At 40.3% G+C, this 19,599-nt stretch overlaps 1 protein-coding gene across 2 annotated transcripts in view; it reads left to right on the top strand.

The window, feature by feature from the left end:
* B3GLCT (beta 3-glucosyltransferase) overlaps nt 1–14,813 on the top strand; it is a 128,300-nt gene extending 113,487 nt beyond the window's left edge. For both annotated transcript variants that reach the window (XM_070409380.1, XM_070409381.1), the window contains exons 14-15: nt 2,088–2,232; nt 12,733–14,813. In XM_070409380.1, the coding sequence (XP_070265481.1) occupies nt 2,088–2,232; nt 12,733–12,900 (313 nt within the window). In that variant the 3' untranslated portion in view covers nt 12,901–14,813. The remainder of the gene's footprint in view (nt 1–2,087; nt 2,233–12,732) is intronic.
* Nucleotides 14,814–19,599: the final 4,786 nt, after the last annotated feature.

The raw sequence follows: 19,599 nt of genomic DNA, 5'->3' as shown, positions 1-19,599 counted from the left end.
GTATGGTAAAGGAAATCATGTTATTAGTCTTACTGCCTTTTGATATCTTTTCAATATTTAAAAGTTGGATAGCAGACATACCATGGTATGACTGGTAACTTTCCATTTGGGGGGCAGCTTCATTTTGAAAGAACCCCTCAGCACACTAATAAACATATGTCACTAAAGGTCCTGTGTACTTATTTTATGTGAATAACAAATATAGGACTGCTCTGTGCGAGAAGGCACAAATAAAAATACTAATAAATATTTCACCCTTGCATTTGTCTTCCTATAAAGTAAAGTTTTTAAAGAGTGGACTCAAATAAAAGACCTTTCTGATCTTTCTCATTCTACTAGATCCTGGCAAAAGGAAAAAAGGAACTATTTTTATTTAAATTGGGTTGACAATGAACAAGATCACAACTCTGTTTGGAATACGAGCACACTTGTGAAATTGTCCTTGATATGGCATCAGATAGGTGGCATTTAAGGGGACTGTCTCTTTACAGTCCATGTGTGTCTCCTCATCTCCTATTCCCCGGGTCAGTGAGATGAGCTGGAGTTTGACACAGCCATGTACGTGTGAGGCCCAGGGTCATGGGTGGGCACTAGGCTTAATAGTAGAGAGACAATTTATGGTGAGTTTTAAGCTTGCGGTTCCCCTTTTTGTAGTTCTACTCATACAGTCACATTTTGCTGTATAATCTTAAATAGTTCTTTTTTCTCTTGTCTGATCATATTGTGTCTTCTGACTTGTAAGGGCAGGGAGAGCGTCTCCGCATTGTCGCGTTGCCAGCCGCTTGTTCACTTATGTTAGCTAAACTGCTCTGAACTGAGCCCAGCTGAGTGTGGAATCACCATTTTTGCATCAGTGATTGTCCAAGCTTTGTCCTTTTCCTCTTCCTACTAGACTGATCCATTGAACTCTTCCTCCTTCAGGAAGATCTTTGCAAAGGGAGCTTCATTCTCACTTGTTTGATACATCAAACTTTTATTTGGTGCTTACTGTGTGTGAGGCCCTGTATTCGGCTGTGGGAATATATAGATACATTTTTGTATCTATATATTCTTGAAGACAGTTTTGCCTTCAAGAGTGTTGTTACTTATTGGGAATGAAGTTGTGAACCATATTTGTCCCTTAAACCTTATCGCTACTGGGTTATTCATTATAGGAGATGATCCATTACCACCCTAGGACCAGAAAGGAAACCAGAAGCCAATCTGTATATTTAAAAGGAGAATTTATTTCAGGAACTTGGTACAAAGTGTTGGAAAAGGGCGCAGTGGCCTTACCTAGAGGTGGTAACCAGAGAAAGCTATTATTGCTCCTATGGCTGGAGGAGCAAACAAATGCCATTTTGTGGAACCCATTTGTGTGGGCTACTAGGGCTGCCGCTGTCGGTCACAATGCTGCACATGAGCCAGTCCTAGGATTTGCTCCTTGCTACTGAATGAGACTGCTGCCAACCTTCTGCTGGAGCCCCAAAAACTGTCAGTGCAGAGGCCTTCCCCAGGGTGGTGCCCTATTTGTAAGCCAGGACGGGTGGTGAGGGAGTCTAGAAAGGCAGGAGTGGACATGAGCCCCGCCAGAAGTACCCAACGCATCAGGTCAAGTACCATCAGAGCACTGTTTGAGGCTAATTAGTCTTCCTCCCTCTTTTCTTTTTTCTATTTCTCAAAATCATGTTATGGAAGCTTCTGTAGACTTAGATTTGATCTCATTGTCTGTCATTAACTATATGAGTGAGGTACCTACTTTTTCTGGGCCCATCTACCTGCTGGGAGTGTAGATTTTGTTATTGATCTCACTGAGATTTTGGAATTAAAGAATGATGCCAGTCTCCAATGGCATATAGAAAAAGAACATGGCATGATATTAGCAAGAAATATATAAAGAAATAATACTACCTATTAAATAAATAAGTGGTTTTTCTTTCATAGAAAGCACAAAAGCCATTTACCCCAGAATTTATATTAAATATACAATACTGCTGATGTGACATTTTTTCTATCAGAAATGTGGCCTTGGAATGATATTTCTTTATTCAGATTAATGGTTTCAAGGGGCAGCTGTAACCCTTATGTCTGCTCTGATTTCCCGCTAGAATGGTCTTCAGCAGAGAAGCCATCAGGAGACTTCTTGCCAGTAAGTGTCGTTGCTACAGCAATGATGCTCCTGATGACATGGTCCTGGGGATGTGTTTCGGCAGCCTGGGAATCCCTGTGACACACAGCCCTCTCTTCCACCAGGTGAGGAAATGTTTTTTATTTCTACCTCAGAAGGATTTCTTCTCACTGAAAGATTCTCCTCCTTGCCTTTCACATATTTTTCTGGAAACAGTCTTAAGAACCACATGGACAGGCTCTGTAGGCATTCTTACTGACCACTTTGTCCAGGGGTTGATGCTGTACCATGGGCAGCAGGAAGATGGAAGGCAGAACAATCTAGAAAATGAAATGGAGTTTGGCCAGGACCCTTGGCTGTAACAACAGGGAAAATTTGTTCTCTTTCCCCTTTATGTTATTTTTATTTTTTTGAGTTAAAGAGTTGATGGCATTTAAGAATTATTAGAAATATACAGGACTGACCTAATATTGTCTTGCAGGCCATCAAATGTATGTAATTTTATACTGTCCTCCATTTTTATGCTGTCCATTGGCTACCTTTTTATTGGGCTTACCCCCTTTGGTTGCTATTAAACTGAGTGGCTAAACTTTATAAATCTTAATAAGCATATATCCTGGGGGTCATAGAAGAGACAAGATGATATTTACCAGGGCTGGTTGATGCTAGTAGCTTCACCATACTGCAGTTTGGGGTTGGAGAAGGCAATTTTTCTGCATTATTTTAGTAAGCTTTTTAAGAATTGTGTCAGTGGATGTTCTGATATTGTAAGACTAATAGCAGATATACTTTCTCTAAAAATAAGCATAGCCCACAGCCATTCAGTGCTCTTCTTCAATACAAAGCTTCTTGAAATTTGAAATGTAGGAATGCATGTGTATCTTCAGTGCTCTCCTTATATTGAAAACTTGGTCTTTATGATTTAGTAGCCAGCAGCAGATGCTATCATAGCAATATAGAAAATTGAGCGTGACAGAAATAGCATTATAAAAAGTAATGTGAGCAAGGTAAAGAAGGTGTTTGCATCAAAAAGGCAGACTCCATTTCCACATTTTTGTGAACCACAAGGAAGGATAAAAAAATAGACCATAAATAATAAGAAATGCATGAGAAACCTCCTTCGTGGTACGAGTCAGAAGATACTATCCATCTTTTAAAACTTTGAATGGTCTTACCCATTTCAGTCTGTGTTGTGTTATATTGACTTAGAAAAGCAAATTATTCTCTCTGGCTTTCTCTCTTGCTCTATCTCATGTTTCTATCATAGAAAAGGAAGGGTGATTAAAACTTTTGGTGTGTAAGGGAAATATATTATCTTTGTTAATATGTCTTGGATTTTTATGACAACTTTTTTTACTTAGGGAAAGAATACATGAGTAAATAACATGATAAGGAGAAAAGAAAGATGGAAATTTTCCTTGAGTGAAAGTTCTTTGAAGATAATTTTTAAAAATTGTTGTTTCCTACATCGTAAAACTCTTGATTTCTGTAGTCCACATAATAAATTTTAAGCCTTTCCAAAATCATAAAATGTACTTAAACCCTGACCTCCCAACAGGTACTGTGATACCTTTTTGTTCTTAAGCCCTTTTAGAGAATTTGCTGTGTTTTGAATGTACTTTTCTTTTGTAAGGTGTGAACACTGATCCAAAAACTATATTTGTTCATATTGAAAAATGGATATGAGGCAAAAAGAGAAAAGCTAGGATTCCTGATGAGTTAGAGATGCAGTGGGCATTTGGAAGCAGTCCCAGATGCAAAGTTGCCTGGGCCACTCTCCTCTTTTTAGTCAGGGAAGGTTATGGTACAATTATAGGTTTAGAAGGGAGCTTTAAGAAATGTATAGCCTAGTAATCCCTTTGTTACAAAGAAAGTTCCCAGAGCATATGGTTTTCTGTTCTTCCAAAATGATATGCTACTGATGGGTATAGCAACATGCAATGGCCAGTGAACCGTCTGCATAAAATCGTCAGAAAAACCATTTCCAGATTCTGAAAATCAACCAGAAGCATTTACTGCTGAAAAACTGCTATAGTTTTGGGTAAGAACAACAGTGTCTGAGGTCTTCTGAGCCCTTTCTGCCAGAAGTCCCCCCAGTTTTACTGGTTGGGCCTGGATGGAGAGAACACCAGTTTTGCTGTCAGAGTCAGTAAACTTGATTTGGGGAGGGAGAGATGAAACTAAAATTGTTAACCAAAATTGTCAAGTTTGATAGGAAACAAACAAGAAAAATGTGCACCTCTTACTGGCCTGAAGTTGCAATCTAGGATACAGTGAAAGATGTACTAGTCAAAAATGTAACAATACCCAATACCCTGGAAATGAGAGAGCAAGAGTATGAATAGGAACGCTCTACACAATTCTTGGCCTGCTAAGAAACTATGTGTTCACACGTAGGACCGTGGATGAGCCTAGTAGAAAGTAAAAGCCAAAACATGTTTGGAAACCCACTGAAGCTTTGAATGTACTTTCCAACCCACACATTGGTAAGAACCTGATGGACTCGAGGTGTTTGAGTACAATCCCTGCCAATATCTTAAATTGACTACCAAGCTATTCAAGCACAAGGATAACTTCTAGCAAGCCACATAAAAATAAGAACTAAACTTGAATGGAGATACCAGCAGCCACACACTGCAGGAAAAAAGATTCCACAGTGTAAGTCCAGGCAAGCTACTTAAAAAAAAAAAGGTAGAAATGGTAAACAGATTTATGAGTTGCTCTAATACATTATCTAAAATAATCAGTTTCAACAATTATCATGAGACAAGCAAAGAGAATACTCAGGGGAAAATGTAATCAATAAACCTGACTTTGAGTGGGATCAGATGGTGGAATTGATAAACAAAGACTTCAAAGGAGTTAATAACACTATAGGCACATAATTAAAGGAAACAGTGTTCATATAATTAAAGGCAAATATGACAATGACAACAAATAGCATGTCTTAATAGAAAAATAGAAACTATGATAAAGAACCAAGTAAAAATTCTATAGTTGTAACACCTATTAACTAAAATGAGACATTATGTAGATGGACTTAACAGTAAATTTGAGATGGCAGAAAAAACAATTAGTGAATTTGAAGGCAAACAATAGAAGTGACTTAATCCAAAGACAAGAGAGAGAAAAGATTGAAGAAAAATGAACAGAGCCTCCTTAGAGACATGAGTACACCATAGAATATATCCACATACATTTAATGAGAGTACTAAAAAAAAGAGGGGAGAATTGGCCAAAAAATATATTTTTTTAAGAAATAAGAGTTGAAACCTACCAAATGTGATGTAAACATTAATCTATAGACCTAAGGAGCTCAATAAAACTCAAGTAGGATAATTATAAAAAGAATCACAAACTGTTGAAAGACAATGAAGAAGTGAAAAATCTTAAAAATATCAGAAAGCCTAATGAAAAGGGAAACAAAAAATAAGATTACTTGCTGATTTATTTTTCATTAGAAATAATAAAAGCCTAAAGGCTGAAAGAAAAAAAAAAGAACTAATCAACCAATGATTCTATATCCAGTAAAACTTTCCTTCCAAAATGGAAGTGTAATAAAGATATTCCCAGATAAACAAAAAGTGAGAGAATCCTTTGCTAGTAGACATTCCCTGCAAGAAAAACTAAAGGAAATTCTTTGGGCTGAAAGGATATAATTCCATATGGTAATTGGAAGATATCAGAAGGAGTGAATAATACTGGAAAAGGTTAACATGAGGGAAAATATAAAAGACTGTGCATTTGTTTGTATGCATGTATACATATGTGTATATATATCTACACTAATAAAAGAGAAACATGGTAATTGGTGTACGACCGCTACCCTTTTCATTGGCTAATCAGTGAGTATATGCAAATTAACTGTCAGCCAAGATGGCGGCCGGCAGCCAGGCACTGAAGCGAGCATGAGGCTTGCTTGCTGTAGACTCCAACGTTCCCCGCCTCACTTGCCGGCCTCTGAGCTACAACTCTAAGCTACTATGTACTATGTTGCAAATAAGAAGATAAACAAAACTCCAGAAACCAGCTGGACTGAAAGCCAGGTGGACCGAAACTTTGTATCGATGTTTTCAGCAGCGAGGCCTCAGAGCTAAAGCTGGCCCAGAATAAAAAAAAAAAAAAGAAAGAAAACAAGGAGCAGTTGGGAGCTTTAGTCACTCGCCAGCCGGAAAACAGCCCTCAGCCCCTCACCCAGACTGGCCAGGCACCCCAGTGGGGACCCCCACCCTGATCCAGGACACCCTTCAGGGCAAACCAGCCAGCCCCCACCTGTGCACCAGGCCTCTATCCTATATAGTAAAAGGGTAATACGCCTCCCAGCACCGGGATCAGTGGAGCAGCGAGGCTCCCGGCACCGGGATCAGCGTGACAGGGGGCAGCGCTCAAACCCCCTGATCCGCCCTGCTCTGTGTGTGACAGGGGGCAGTGCCCCAACTCCCCTATCGGCCCTACTCTGTGAGTGACAGGGGGAAGCTCCTCAACCCCCTGATCGGCCTGCTCTGTGCGTGACAGGGGGTGGCGCCGCAACCTCCCCATCGACCCTGCCTTGAGTGTGACAGGGGGCGGTGCCCCAACCCCCCAGTCGGCCCTACCCTGAGCATGACTGAGGGTGGCATCGCAACCTCCCGATCTGCCCTGTTCTGTGCATGATGGGGCGATGCCCCAACTCCCCAGTCGGCCCTGCTCTGAGCCTGACCAGGTGCCGCACTTAGGGATTGGGCATGCCCTCTGCCACCCGGGAGCAGGCTTAAGCCAGCAGGCAGGTCGTTATCTCCCGAGGGGTCCCAGACTTCGAGAGGGCACAGGCTGGGCTGGGACCCCCTTCTCCCCCCCCCCCCCCCCCGAGTGCACAAATTTTTGTGCACCGGGTCTCTAGTGTGCATATAAATATAATTAAGAGAAGAAAAATGTGTGTATGTGTAAATACACATTTATGGTTTGGAAGACTCAATACTGCTATGATGCAAATTTTCACTGTTTATAAATTCATTAAAAATGTTTATTAATTTCTTATATTTTTAAAATTCTCTTTATTATATTCTAAATGTGTACATGAAATATTCTGCATCAGAGAGATTTTTAAATTAAATTCCTCACAGTAAATAATAAGCACACCTTGACCCTCCTCCCCCACCACCCTTTGACCTGGCTTTTTCCTCCAGGGCAATATTGATGAGAGCCAGGTCAATTGTCCTATATAAGTAGCCAGATACCCATAGGCAAGGGATAAGAAAAAATCATAAAGGTGAGGGAGGCTGCTGTCCCTTTCCCCTTTTGGTAGACAAAATATATATATATCTTCAGGGACCATATTCCTTTTTAAAATGTAATTTTATCCCTAGGGTGATAGTGTTCAGGTCTTCCTGGCACCTTGGGGCTTAACCTAGGGACTAATGCAAGGATGTAACCATTGGACTTCTCCAAAAGATAAGGAAAGTTTTACTGTCATTTTGGGTCAGAGGAATTAGATAGACAAATATCTACAAATCTGATTCTCATGGGATATGAGATGATTCTAGTGGGCAGCTTTAAAGCTTTTCTTTCTTTTTTCTTTTTTTACATGAAAACAAATTCAGGGAAATTTTCTTTCCCCACACTCCCCAAATTGATCTAAAGATTCAGTGAAATCCATATCAAAGTCATAGCAGGCTTCTTTATAAAAATTGACAATCTGATTCTCAAATGTATATGGAAATAGAAAACATTTTAAAAAGGAGATGAAAATTGGAGGATTTATACTTACAGGTTTCAAAACTTATAAAGCTACAATAATCAAGACAATATGAGATTATTATAAAGATAAACTATGGAACTGGATAGAGATTCTAGAAATAAACCCTCCCATTTATGGTAAAGGTGCCAAGGCAACCAGTGGGGAATGGAACAAATGGTGCTAGAACAATTATATATATCCACGTAGAACCTTACCTCACACCATACACACAAATTAACTCAAAATGGATCATAGTACAAAATATCAGAGCTAAAGCTATACGCTTCTGGAATAAAACATAGGGATAATTATTTGTGACCTTTCTTGAGGCAGATTTCTTATGGCATTACAAGCATGATCCATATAAAGAAAAACTCACAAATTGAACTTCATACAATTTTTTAAAACTTTGCTCTTCAATGGATATCATTAAGAAAAAAAAATCCAAGTCATAGAATTGGAGAAATACTTGCAGTTCGTATATCTGAAAGAGGACCTGTGCCCAGAATATGAAACAATCTTTTACAACTCAATAAGAAACCATGCAGTTTAAAATGGGCAAACATTTGAATAGACATTTCAGTAAAGAAGATACATGAATGGCTATTAAGTGCATGTAAAGATGCTCAATGTTATCAGTCTTTAGAGAGAAATGTAAACTAAAGTCTGTATAAGGCACCACCATACGTCTACTGAAATGGCTAAGCAGAACGACAGACCATACCAAATGTTGACGAGGATTTGGAAAACTGGATCTCTCCTCTATTTCTAGTGGGAATATAAAAGACAGTCACTTTAGAAACATTCTGGCAGTTTCTTAAAAGTTAAACATACACATGGAAGGCAATTTATGACATAGTTCTCAATGGTCCCCTTCTGCTGATGTTCACACCCTTGTGTAATCCCCTCCCCTTGGGTGTGGGTCAGTAGAGTATGGCAAAGATGATGGGATGTCTCTTTTGTAGTTAGGAGACTTCCATCTTCCTTGCAGGCTCTCCCTGTGGCTTTTTTTGGTTTGCAAGGTTTGGTAAAGCAAGCTGCCCAAGGGGCAAGGAAGTGAGGCCCTCAGTCCACTGGCCCACAAGGAACTGAATACAGCCAGGCTGAGGGACCCCACCAAGTGAGCCTGGAAGGGGCTCTTTTCTCAGTTGAGCCTCAGATGAAACCACATAGCCTGGGCTGGCATCTCCTGGAGATTATGAAGCTGAGCTCCCAGCTAAGTGTGTCCAGATTCCTGACCCATGAAAGCTGTGTGATCAGAAATGTTTGTTGTTTGTGTGGTATTTCCACCCAATGCAATATTGCTCAGCAGTAAGAGGAATGAACCATTGATATATGCAACTGTGCTAAATGAAGGAAGCCAGGCACAAAATCTATATCTACACTAATAATAGAGAAATATGCAAATTGGTGTCACTCCACTATGCCCACCAGCCAATCAGAGCAACTATGCAAATTAACCCAACAAAGATGGTGGTTGATTTGCATATGCAGGCGCGGAGCAAAGACTGAAGGCTCCAGCTGGAGTGAAGACTGAAGACTGAAGAGGCTTGGCTTCTCTGCTGCGGCTGGACCAAAGGCCTGGGTCCTGGGTGCTGGTGGAAAACTGGTGCCAGCAGCCAGGGGACGGAAGGCCTATTGTGCGAATCTTCGTGCAACGGGCTTCTAGTATATATATATGTAAAAGCCTAAGCGACCGTCTGACCATTCTACTGGTAGCTGTGATGTGCAATGACCACCAGGGGGCAGACGCTCAACACACAGGCATGGAAACATGGAACAGACTGATGAATCTCAGAGGGGAGTGGGGAAGGAGGAGGGCAGGAAGAGATTAACCAAAGATCTTATATGCATACTAGAGGCCCAGCGCACGGTGCACCAGTGGGGTCCTTCAGCCTAGCCTACGGGGATTGGACTGAAACCGGCAGTCCAACATCCCCCGAGGGGTCCCGAATTTCGAGAGGGTGCAGGCCAGGCTGAGGGACCCCATTGGTGCACGGATCTGTGCACCGGGCCTCTAGTTCATACTATATGATTCCACTGATAAGAAAGTTTTAGAAAAGGCAATACTATAGAGGAAAAGCAAATTAGGTTTCCTGGGTCTGCCAGTGGGGACAGGGATTGACTACAAACGCTTGCCAGGGAATTATAGTGTTCTAAAACTGGATTTGTGGTTGGCTAACTGGATATTTACCAAAAATGTTCAAACTACCATAACTGTGTGTGAATTGTATATATATAAAGTACGCCTCAGTACAGCTATAACACATGGATATATGTCTAAGGAAATACAGTTTTAACCTCCATTTGTTGTACTATTTTGTGTGCTCTAATCTTTACAGGTAAAAGGTGTTAATTTTGCCCAATTTATGTTCTCGTGCTGACCCTGCCCAGTTTGGATTTCCCTTTGGCATTTTGGGCACAGAGATGTGATTTTGAGAGGCTGTTTCCTAGTACACGTCTCGATGTTATAGATGCCTCTTTGGATCATTTCACTTTTCTAGTTTGTCATGTTCTTTTCTGTGACCTCATTTATCAGATATGATTAGCACCTTCTAATGCTTGTTAGGCCAGCTCTTCCCTTGCATACAGGGCTCCTGAGAAGCAGTTATCACTTTAAATTATATTAATAGAGGGAAAGACAGTAGGTAGCCTCAGACTTTAGAAGTTTGTAGATCCATAAAATTACTTTCTTATATTAACTTGGAGAAATAAATTGATTATCAGGTTTGGGGTGGGTTTTTTTGCAAGAAATTAATAAAGAGAAAGGTGTTATGCATTTCTTTTCTTCCTGTTAGGCATATCTGTATCTCCCACCTTTCATTTCTAAATGTGAAAAACAAGCAGTGATTTGTTTCTACAGCTTTTTTTCCCCTTTCTTTGGGGCCGTTGTGGGATTATCTGAGAACTGAATTGGGAGTAAGTTTCTCCTAGGGTTTCCTTCCTGCCAGCAAACTCTCAGACGGCCTTGCTAATAAACATCACACAATATATGAATTCCCTCAGCTAATATTCAAAACATTCCCAACTCAATTAGACCGAAATCCAGTATATTTTTGCTATCTCACTGTATTTTCCTTTTAAATTTCCTTTTTAAATTTTTAACTCTATGGGTGCTTAGAATTTTTAAAGGGAAATACAGTGGCCATACCAAATGTTGACAAGTGTGAAGGTCCTCCCCGTTCATTACTTTGAAGCCTTCCTCACAGGTATTATCGTTTGAGCACTCATATGAGCAGGATATGTGTGCCACCACTGCACACAGCCTCCCAGGGAGGCTGGGGAACTAAAGCACAGGTGGTGTGCCAGGCCTGTGCACTGAGGTCCAGCTCAGGCATCCTGGTAGGACACTGGACTAGCAACTGGCACCAGCCCTTGCTCCCATTCCAACATTTGCTAGTCATACTACCCCATGGAAGTCACAACTTCTTTGAGCTCTGGTTTCCTCATCTATAAATTAGAGATGAATCACGATAATCTGATTATCTTGCAAGGTTGTTTCAAGGATTGGATGAAATAAAATTTTAATGAAGATATTCTGGGAACCATTCACAAGACTTTAAATATTTATGAAAAATTTAAGCTAAATTTAATAAAATATTAGTCTAGAAAAGACTTGTTCTTAAAATGTATCATTTCTAGTTTTACTAAGGTCTAAACCAGTGATGGTGAACCTATGACATGCGTGTCAGAGGTGACATGTGAACTCATTTTTTTTGGTTGATTTTTCTTTTTAAATGGCATTTAAATATATAAAATAAATATCAAAAATATAAGTCTTTGTTTTACTATGATTGCAAATATCAAAAAATTTCTATATGTGACTTGGCACCAGAGTTAAGTTTGGGTTTTTCAAAATGCTGACACACCGAGCTCAAAAGGTTCGCCATCACTGGTCTAGACTCTTAGTATTTCTAACCTAGTGAGTTATTATATAACACAGATAGGCTGTAGAAATGTATAAACAAGATGAACATTGACAAAAGATGGATGCTTTCTTTAGAGGAAACAAAACAGGATCTGGTATCAGTTTTCTTCCAAACCTTGTAAGCTACTTATTCAGTCTTGTCCATCTAGGCCAGTGGTAGGCAAACTGTGGCTCGCAAGCCACATGCGGCTCTTTGGCCCCTTGAGTGTGGCTCTTCCACAAAATACCACGTGTGGGCGCGCATGTACAGTGCGATTGAAACTTCGTGGCCCATGCGCAGAAGTCGGTATTTTGTGGAAGAGCCACACTCAAGGGGCCAAAGAGCCACATGTGGCTTTCGAGCCGCAGTTTGCTGACCGCTGATCTAGGCTATATCTGATTCTACTTAAATTTCATTTCTTAAGTTTAGAGAATTTTGAAATTATAATACAAATGCTTTTTAGGCATTAAAAAGTTTTGGGTTAAGCAGAACGTCCATTTACACTTCTGGAGCCAGATGAGATATTCAGGTAGGAGGTGAGTGGTCACTCAGCCTCACGTTCCCTCCACTAAAAGACACAGGCATTCCTAAGGAGTTGTCAGCAGGAGACAGGCAAAGGGACCCCTGAGAATGTCCTGCCCCACCTGGTCCGAGTACCTGTAGACGGACCTGGGAAATAATTTTTTCTGCCTTTTTGAGAACCCTAATAGTAACTGAAAGTGCCATGCAAAGCCTTCTATATTTATTACCTGTGGTCGAGGAATCTCCCACAGAGGCATAAAGTGATGCATTTGGGACATTAAAGTACCTGGAGATGCAAAGGCTACAAGCCTACAGTGAGAGGAAAAGTTTTAGTGGAACAGATTTTCCTTCTTGCTTTAGATTCCCATAACCAATATCAAATATTGAAGGAATGCAATTGTTTCATACATTCACATGCTATCCTGGGGCAAAGTTGTTCTCAATGAAGGAGTGAGCATAATTCTCCTTTCTTCCTGCAGGCCCGGCCTGTGGATTACCCTGAGGACTACCTTTCTCATCAGGTTCCCATATCCTTCCATAAACACTGGAACAGTGACCCTTTGAAGGTTTATGTCACGTGGTTGGCACCCAGCAAGGAAGACAAAGCGAGACCAGAGACACGAAAAGGCTTTGAAGATGAGTTATAAAGCCTGTGGACCTAGGAGCACAAACAGAAGCCCAGACTTTAGCTTCCGCCTGTGGGCTGTCCGTGTGCTACTTGGCGTATGCTGCAGAAGCTTCCTGACTTTTGGTGGAAATCCTGTATGTGGTATTTTTTGAGGGGGGAGGAAACAGAATCATAAAGGAAACTTTTTTTTCCTGGAAAAATCACTTGCTTTTGCATTCTGCATTGTTGTACTACACAATGATTCCAGTGGTTTTCAAGCTGTGACACAGCAGCTTTATTACTATCACGGGAAAATAAATAGCACCAGAAGTCTCCTTTCTGTCCCTTCTCTTCATTTTAATGAAGGCTTCAGTGGGCATGAGACCAGAGAGATGTGACTGTTTATCATTCTGTGTGCGTGTGTGTGTCCGTGCATGCACGTGTAGAGAGAGAGAGACGGAGAGAGAGGGAGAGAAGGAACATTGATGGACATGGATATTACCGTGGTGTGAACTTGTAACTGTATTGTTGATGGTGAAAATTATTTGTTGGTTACCTGATAGGAATAATGCCATACTAGGGATGATTCATAAAACATCATAAAGAGTCTAGCTATGAAATTCCCCATAGTCTGTAATCAGGGTTGTTATGTTTTATCTCTTTTTCTGTTTGTGCCTCATAAAAAAAAAAGTCTTCTGTGGGGACTTTTCACTTCTTTAGTGGTTCTTCTGTGTCCTGTTTCTCCCTGAAGCACTATCTTTTCTTGCTTGCTTGTAACAGGAACGTGTGCTGGATGCTGCCAGGAAATTGTGTCCTCAATATTTAAAAACAAAGTTGTCATGTTTTATTTAAGTCAGTGAGCTCTATGTAAGTCTCCAGAATTGAATTAAATTAATTTGTACCTGATGTTTTGCTCTTTTTTTTCTTTAAATGTTACTTAATGACTCTCTCTTGACTCAGAATAGGTAACTCTTCTGAGGTACCATGAAACCCTATTGGAAGGACAGCCGGTTGATTTGCCAATTTTCCTGAGTTCTTAAAGAATAAAATTTGAACATAATATTGTGAAACAGCTCTAATTTTCAAATTATATCTTTAATATATAGTAATTTAACACATTTACTATTAATTTGTAAAAAGTACTCTGTCATATGATGTTTTAATTACATAATTCCATTTTCTAAAGATATTTGCAGAAAATTTGACTTTGATACATCTTAAACTAATTTTTGTATAGCAAAATACTTCTTTTCTTTTTTTAAAATAAAAACTGCTATTTGTTGATTTTGCTTATAATGCTTGTATAGCCAAGCATAGGTTTTAAAGCCATACCATCAAAAGTCCCCATGTGTATGTGCTTTTTAACAATATATTTCTCTCATAGCTTAGATTTCACTCATTTCCAAAATGATACCAGAGTATTTACCATTTTCCAAATCAGCAAATAACTACCTGTGTGTTTTCAGTGTCACCTGAATGCATTACATTTACGTTTTCTTAAAGTGGATTTTGTGGTCTGTCGAAGAAATGGATCAGGAACAGATGATCTGCTGGGTAGAAGCACCCAAGGAATTTATAGATATTGTCAGCTGCTGCTGCTGACTTCAGCATCGTTGTCGTAGCTTGGTTATTGTCATTGCTACCATCATCGTCACCTTCTTGTCAGTTGTGATAATACTCCGGGAGGGCCTGGCTGCCTAGCCCAGTGGAGGACAGTCTTCAGTTCTTTCTGTGCCTGCCTACCAGTCGTCACACTTGGAAAACAGCATACTCACTTGATAGGATCAAACTGGCCTTGGAACATAAAGACATACCTTGCGCTTCCTCTGTTACAATCAGTGCCTTCTCTTGATACCAGAGAACCTCATCTGGTACCTTCAGGCCTTTTGTGAATTATGTTTACTTTTTGGAACTATGTAAGCCTAACCACAAATAAAATGTTTTTGCCTAAGGTTCTGATTTCTCAAATGTGTTTATTAGTTCAACCTAGAACGGGAGCTTAGAAGGAGTTGGGGAAGGGGATTAGAGAACTCAGAGAAAAAAGTTGCAGCTCAGTAAAGACAGTTTTCAGAGAGAAACATTAATAAAAACCTATCCCCTTAAGAGGAAACCATTAAACATTTGAAAATGTGGTGATACAGAGTCTATAAAACAATTATCTGTATTATGTAATGAATTGGAGATGCTGTTTGGGAACTGGTTGCCATATAGTTCATATCTTAGGAACTAAGTTTTTAATCTGAACTTTCCAGGAAAGATATTGTTCTATTCCTACTTCCTTTGCCTTTTTTAGTAGAAATTTACTTCCAAATGGCTATTTTTATCCTAGGGATGTCAACCTCAAGGAGTTGTACGTGGAATAACTGGAATGTTATATTTGCTTTTAAGCTATTTCTTCTGTGGCCAAAGCTAGTTATCTGACTATGCAGGATTCTTTACATCTTACAGATAAGTCAGAAGTCAGACCCAAACACAGCCTCCAGAGACTGAGACTATAAAACAACAGCACACTAGCCTGCAAGGACACTGTGCATGGGTCTGTAAAGATCAGTGCTCTCTGAATACCCTGATTTACTGAATATCTCTAGTGCTGCCACATCCAAGCCCTTATAATTTTTTATCTATTTTTTCTCAAAAATATATAATAGACATTTGTAAGAATTTTTATTGTCCATTCATAATCAGACATGTAATTTCTGTGAACTAAAATGAATAGATTCATTCAGCCACTGTTTAATATTCAACACCCATTATGTGCCAGATATTCCGGGATGGCTCTTGTCTGTGCTGTTCACCACTTTTCCCTGGAATCTGTGAATGCCTGGCACATGCTGGAGACTACTGTTTTATGTTCCCAAGCATTCTACAAACATGTCAGCTGCAAAATGTGTTTTCCTCCTACCTAGAAAGTGAAGGCTTTGTTTCTGATCTTTCATCAGATGTTTTCACTTTAAAGCAGTGGTTCTCAACCTTCTGGCCCTTTAAATACAGTTCCTCATGTTGTGACCCAACCATAAAATTATTGTCGTTGCTACTTCATAACTGTAATGTTGCTACTGTTATGAATCGTAATGTAAATATCTGATATGCAGGATGGTCTTAGGCGACCCCTGTGAAAGGGTCGTTGGGCCGCCAAAGGGGTCGCGACCAAAAGGCACTCGTTCCTGGAGGAGTAGGAATAAGTGTAAGGAGAAGGGACAAAAACCAGTAAACGAATTAATGGACAAGATGATTTCTAATAGTGATAAACGAAGACACTAAGAACAGGTCCTGTGATAGACTCGGGTGTGGGTTGGGGATTACTTCTGAAGGAGTGGTCAGAGAGGGCCTCTGAGAAGGTGATGATGGAATGAAGGTCCAACCGAATAGAAAGATTCAAGAATGCAAAGGTTACGGAGGAGAGAAAATGGCGGCCTAATAGGCAGGCTTGTCATGCACCTCGGCCCAGGGTCAGACTGGAAATACAACTAAATTGGAGAACATTCTCCTGGAATTACAAATGGAGGTCCAGCTGAGGAGAAGACGTATATCAAGGAAGGACAGAAAGCACCTGGAGACATGTAGGAAGGGCGAGGTAGCGAGAGGAGAGGACCCAGTTCTCAGAGGTGGTGGGCCAGTGGGCCAAGAGAGGGGGGAGCACTGGGCTATGAGGGTCTTTTCTCTCAGAAGACAGAGCCCAGGCTGGGCTCCACAGCCCAAAGCACCAGAGCTGTGACCCTGACCCACTTAACATCCAGCGGCGAACAGTGGCAGGACTGCTGGCTGAGGCAGAGTCTGGAGCCAGCAGACTGAAGGTGATCTGAGAGAAAAGCCGCAGTTTTGTCTTTTTGTTTGTTTTTTCTCTAAACCTAGAGCACAGGAGTTTTCATTTGCAACTATTCACCCAAGGGTTTGGTGCAGGGAGGGAGGCATGGACTTTAGGTGCCTGAAGAGAGGCTGGGGTGGGAGACAAGGCGGGTAGATGTGGAAGAGCAGTAGCCAGGAGCCCTGCATTTGGTAGATAATACGAGTCCAAACCTAACCAGCCATTTTTCCTGAGGAGCTAGCCCCTCCCAGGAGCCTCAGGAGACCTGCATGCCACACCCTGTATTTTGAACTTTTCAGAGGAAACAGGCATAAGCCAAGCTTACAGGTCAGAAGAGTTTCAGGGAGCCCTTTGTGACTGGATTGGAGAAGGGGCTGTCCGCCCCACTATTGTGGGAACCAGACTGATAAAAACTCCAGGTTCCCAGCCTACCCCATTGGTCTCTATACAAGGATCTTTGTCCAGCCAGGGGCAGAGTAAGATTTTAGGCCACTTGTGGAAGAGGAGCTCTGGGACAGGAAAACACACCATATTCCCTGAAAACTAAACAGCACCACCTACGCTTAAAGCCCTTTCAGAAACAGACTTTTGAGTGATTAGGATTGACAGCTGGCCAGCAGGCAAAGGCAGGCAGAGGTAGAGCCCCAGGAAATAGGGAGAAGTTAGCCGACCCAGCCCTGAGCCCCGTGCTGCTAACAAACCTCCTTTAGAGGGCGGATTGGCCCCTCCTGTGGATCACTAGGAACATTAAGCAGGTTGCTGAAAGCCAAGACAGAGCCTGACAGTGGTTAGTTTTTAAGTACCTAACAGGAAGCCCAGAATTGGCAGACAGAACAGAAGAGCGGGATCCAAAGCGAGCTCCCATGAGGCAATGAACTCGGCTGAAATGAACGCCACTTCATTTTTTTCTTTTATCTTTTTTGCTCTCCTTTTTCTTCTCATTTCTCTTTATTAGTTTTTGTCTTTCCTTTTTTTACCCTTTTAAATTTATCTTACTTGTCTATTTCTTTATTGATTTGTTACTATTCTAGTACCTGCTGTTTCATTCATATATCTACTTTTCCCTTCTACTCAATTTTTTTTCTTTCTCCTTTCTTTCTTTCTTTCTTTCTTTCTTTCTTTCTTTCTTTCTTTCTTTCTTTTTTACTACTTAATTTTTTTCTCTCTGTTCTTTCTCTTTTCTTTTTCTCCTGCCTTCTTATCACTTTTCTTTTTCTTATTTTAGGTCTATCTGCTTTCTCCTCTATTTTCCTTTTCAGATTTTTTTCTTGTCTTTATTTCTTTTCTCCCTGTTATTCTAAAGTGTTAACCTTCCCCATTCCTCTAATTCTCGTTTTCCTTATTTAAGCCCTGCATCTTCATCGTCTCCTTCTCCTTTTCTTGTTGGTGCATTTTTGTTTGGTTGGTTGTTTTTCCTCCATATTTTTTCTTTATTTTTTTCTATCATTCTTGATCTCTTTTCTATTTCCTAATTTTTTCTTCTCTGGTGGTTGCTTTTGTTAATGCTGTAGGGGTCTTGTATACGTTCCTGTTTTGTTTCCTCCATGCTGTATTTTGTCTTGTATTTTGTTCTGTTTGGCCAGCACCTCCACAACAGTTTCAATGATGTGGTCGAGGGTGGACCACATAGCTACTCTGAGAGAACACTCCATCCACAAATGGGACAATAACATTCAAGACCCAACTACAACAGGAGAACCCAAATAGCTCAAGTTAGGGGCTTTCCTAGAGCACCCAGCTCAGGAGATCTAAGAGACTACACCACAGGGTCCCCAAAACACCTACTACATACAACCATCCCACAAAGACTAGGTGGCATAATAGTTTGATCTAATACATAGAAACAAGTACAAAGGGATCACAAAAATGGGGAGTCAACCCAAAATGAAAGAAAAGGTGAAATTACCAGAAAAGGAACTAAGTGAAATGGAGACAAGTAATTTGTCAGATAAAGAATTCAAAGCAATGGTTATAAGGATGCTTAAACATCTGACTGAGAATTACAAGCAACTCAATCAGAATTATAAGGAGCTGAATGAGAAATACACCAACATGGATAAGAATCATGAGGAAATGAAGAATGACATAGCTACAACAGAGAACACCCTGGAAGTTTTCAACAGTAGACTAGAAAAAGCTGAGGACTGAATCAGCAAGTTAGAAGACATGGTAGAAAAAAACATCCAATCAGAGCAGCAATGGGGGAAAAAAATTAAAAAACAGGAGGAGAGTTTAAGGAAGCTTTAGGGCAACATGAAACAAAACAACATTCACATAACAGGGGTGCCAGAAGGAGAGAAAGCTGATCAAGGAATAGAAAACTTATTTGAAGAAATAATGACTGAAAACTTCCCTGGCTTTAGGAAGAAAAAGTCACACAAGTTCAGGAAGCACAGAAGTCTCAAATAAGATGAACCCAAAAAGACCCACACCAAGACACATCATAATTAAAATGACAAACGTTAAAGAAAAGAAAGAATCTTAAAGGATGCAAGAGAGAGAGACAGAAGGTTACCTATAAGGAAACTGTCATTAGACTATACTGATTTATCAATAGCAACATTTCAGGCCAGAAGGGAGTTGCATGAAGTATACAAAGTAATGAAAACCAAGGGACTGAATCCAAGACTACTCTATCCAGCAAGGCTGTCATTCAAAATTGAAGATAACATCAGGAGCTTTGCAGACAAAAAAGGCTAAAAGAGTTTAGTACCACCAAACCAGCACTGAAAGAAATGCTAAAGAGACTGGTGTAAGAAGAAGAAATAGAGAGAAAGAGATGAACACAGGCATAAAGAATAAGAGTGGTCATAAATAAGTATCTATCAATAATAACCTAAATTGTAAATGCCTTAAATGCTACAATCAAAAGACATAGGGGACTTGAATGGATACAAAATAATGACCCAAATATATGCTGTATACAAGAGACAC

This window comes from Myotis yumanensis, unplaced genomic scaffold (genome assembly GCF_028538775.1).
Source record: "Myotis yumanensis isolate MYYU_CA2020_CCGP unplaced genomic scaffold, mMyoYum1.0.hap1 SCAF_3, whole genome shotgun sequence".
NCBI classification, from domain to species: Eukaryota; Metazoa; Chordata; class Mammalia; order Chiroptera; family Vespertilionidae; genus Myotis; species Myotis yumanensis.
The sequence above is the reverse complement of the archived record's forward strand: the minus strand, read 5'-3'. Positions and strand labels throughout refer to the sequence as shown.